The 3,074-nt window shown below is 52.8% G+C and overlaps 1 protein-coding gene across 1 annotated transcript; it reads right to left on the reverse strand.

Annotated features, from left to right (window-relative positions):
• Positions 1 to 1,479: 1,479 nt before the first annotated feature.
• DIRAS3 (DIRAS family GTPase 3) lies at positions 1,480 to 2,709 on the reverse strand. The gene is made up of 2 exons (XM_071436966.1): positions 2,528 to 2,709; positions 1,480 to 2,374 (listed from the first exon to the last, which is right to left on the reverse strand). Exon 2 carries the CDS (start codon positions 2,287 to 2,289, stop codon positions 1,693 to 1,695), a length of 597 nt encoding a protein of 198 aa, XP_071293067.1. The 5' UTR covers positions 2,290 to 2,374; positions 2,528 to 2,709; the 3' UTR covers positions 1,480 to 1,692.
• Between the last annotated feature and the right edge of the window lie 365 nt (positions 2,710 to 3,074).

Consider the following 3,074-nt stretch of genomic DNA (forward strand, 5'->3'; position numbering starts at 1 on the left):
GATGTCTGGGAGAAAAGGCCATTCTATAGCACCTTCCATTGAAACCCAGACTCATTTGGGTTGGGAGAGACCTCAAAGCCCATCCCATTCCACCCCTGCCATGGCAGGGACAACTTCTACTACCCCAGGGTGCTCCAAGCCCTGTCCAACCTGGCCTTGGACACTGCCAGGGATCCAGAGGCAGCCCCAGCTTCAGTGGGAATTCCTGTGCCAGGACCTCCCCACCCTCACAGGGAGGAATTCATTCCCAATATCCCATTCATTCCTGCCCTCCCAGGCAGGGGAAGCCATTCCCCCTTATCCTGGCTCTCCAGGCCCCCATGTTTCTCACAGGCTCCCCTCAGGTCATTCTCCACACGAATACTTTCACAGTAAGAGCCTGACAGCCTCCAGCACCTCCTGTTCCATATCGTGTTCACCTTCAGCACTGAAATCACTTGACTAGGAAAGTGCTATAAAAAGTAGCAATTCCTCTCCTCCCGTGTCTCATGTGTCAAGACCGCGTTGCTGTGTAAAAATCAAACCTACGGTGTAACACTGAGGTCTCGCAGTCGTCTGCTTGGGCTGAAACACACCCAAAATAGGAGACAGAATCATGGAATTATTTAGCTTTGAAAAGCCCTCTGAGACCATGGAGTTCGACTGTTCCCCAGCACTGACCCACATCCCCCAGTGCCGCATCCACACAGCTTTTAAATCCCTCCAGCCCCTTCATTCACATGAAGTGTCTGCCCAAAGTTCTCATCAGAGAGGGATTTGCTCCCAGGCGTAGCTGCTCCTTCCCCAGGCAGCGTTGTCTGAACTGACTCATCCCAGGTCTCAACTAAACCCTGCGTAACTTGGATGGAGGGGGGAAAATATCTGACAGAATTCCAGGAAGGCTGGGAAAAGGAGCTTCAGACAGCAAAACCAAGGTGATGGCTGGGCAAGGAGAAGATAACCAACTGCTGCAGCAATGGGCACTCAGAACCTCCCAGTTACCTTCACCAGGAGGCAGCTCCTGCTCGAGGACACCAAGGATCACTCCTTGGACTGGGGGTGAGAGCACGCGGAATCTCCTGCCTCGGTGAACAGAGGAAGTTGGGAATGAGAAAGCAAAGCAGGAATGGAAGCCTGATTTTATACAGCTGTAATCACTCCCAGAACTACACACGTCTTGAGAATTGCACAGCACACAGGAAAACTTCACTTCTGCCATGCTGCCACTGTAGCTTGGGTGGGCAAGCCAGTCTGTCAATCAAAAATTTAGGCATGCAGAGCCACACACATGTTCGTTTTTAGAGCAAATGCCTCGCTTTGTTAGAGATTTGCTCTGGTCAATAGATTCCTGAAAACAATTTAACTCTACACATTATAGATTATTTCCTCTGAGTTAACAGGCTGGAGATATTTAAAAACTGGCATGAATAGAGAGGTTTGTTCTGAGAGACGTTTTTTCCCTCTGGAAAACTTCTTACATTAAAAACTTCTAGTCATAGGTAATTGCTAACATGGAACATTTATTGGTTTAAAAAAATAAACATGCAGAAGCCATCCTCCTTAAAAACAACACATACAATTACCCAGCGGGGATTTTAGAGGAAAGCAACAACCCTGCAAGGCGTGGATTCCTCCAAAATCCCCAGCAGAAATGTATTTTCTGTGGGAGTCCACACTCCAGCTGTGCCGTGCAGCAAGTCCAGCCAAAGGCAATCACATTACAGAGCATTTGCCTTGCAGTTTATCTTTCTTTTTCTGCTGTTTGGATTTCTTTCCATCCACCTGGAGACTGATAGTTCTTCTCTGCTCCAGATTCAAGAGCTCCTGGAAGAGCTCCTGCACGTTGTAGTTCATTTTGGCTGACGTCTCCATGAAGGCACACTTCCACTTGCTGGCCAGCGCCTGCCCCTCGCTGGCATCCAGCTCCCTCTGCGTGTCATCACTTTTGTTGCCCACCAACATTATCGGGATTTTCTGGATGTCGCCTTTGATCTGACAGATCTCATCGAAGATGGGGTGAAGATCCTCCATGGATTGCCTGCTGGTGACGGAGTACACCAAGATGAAGGCATGCCCTTTGGATATGGAGAGCCGCTGCATGGCAGGGAACTGATGGCTGCCCGTGGTGTCCGTGATCTGCAGGGTGCAGATGCTCTTGTCACAGCTGATCACCTGCCGGTACGTGTCCTCGATGGTGGGGATGTAGGTTTCCCTGAAAGTGCCCCTCACAAAGCGCAGGACCAGGGAGCTTTTGCCGACCCCCGCTGCTCCGAACACCACCACCCTGTAATCATTGCTCTGCTCAGGCATGTTCGCTGCGCCGAGACGTGAGGGGAGGTTTTCACACAAAAAGCCCGAGTTCCACCAAGTTTACACACCCCTATGCAGAGGTGGGCTGCGGAGAGGGAGGGGGAAAGGGTGCGTTATTGAAATCAGCGATTAATAAATCACTCCCATCCTTTTGCCGTGAAATAAACCACTGCTCCTCCCTACCCCAGCCATGCAGCCCATGCACGTTTAACGCTACGAGACGAGAATAAGAATTCACCTGCAGCCATCAGCTCCACCGAGCAGCGAAACGGGGCTGAAAGCGCCTGGCAGCCGCGGGGAAGAGGTATTCCGGCTCCAGGGAAGCCGTGCTCAGCCCCGGGAAAGCCGCGCTCAGCCCCCGGCAAGGCGTGTTCCCGCCCCCGGCAAGCGGCACCACCCTCGCCCGGAGCGCCGCCGCCGCCGCGGCAGGGGAGGGGAGGCTCCGTGCCTTCGTAAATCCAGCCTTCCACTCAACCGCCCCGGGAAAATAAATAAATGATCAGCGCGACCGCCTGAATTAAAGCCGCTGCAGCCGAGCTCTGCTGCTCCATCCCTCACTCCGCTGCTCCATCCCTCACTCCGCGCACAAAGGCGAGTCTCGCCCTCCCTCCCTCAGCCCCCCGCACCGCAGACCCCCAGGAACTGCCGGGCTCTGCCGTCTTTCATCCACCCTGCGCATCTCCCAGCTTAAATTTAGGGCTGATTTAATTTAAAAACTTCAAAGTGGGTCAGGTTTTCGCCCCCACTGGCATTAAGCGGGGCAGGGATGTCCTGAGCAGCTTCTC

This window comes from Agelaius tricolor, unplaced genomic scaffold (assembly GCF_023055355.1).
Source record: "Agelaius tricolor isolate 1412-34295 unplaced genomic scaffold, bAgeTri1.0.p SCAF_11, whole genome shotgun sequence".
NCBI classification, from domain to species: domain Eukaryota; kingdom Metazoa; phylum Chordata; class Aves; order Passeriformes; family Icteridae; genus Agelaius; species Agelaius tricolor.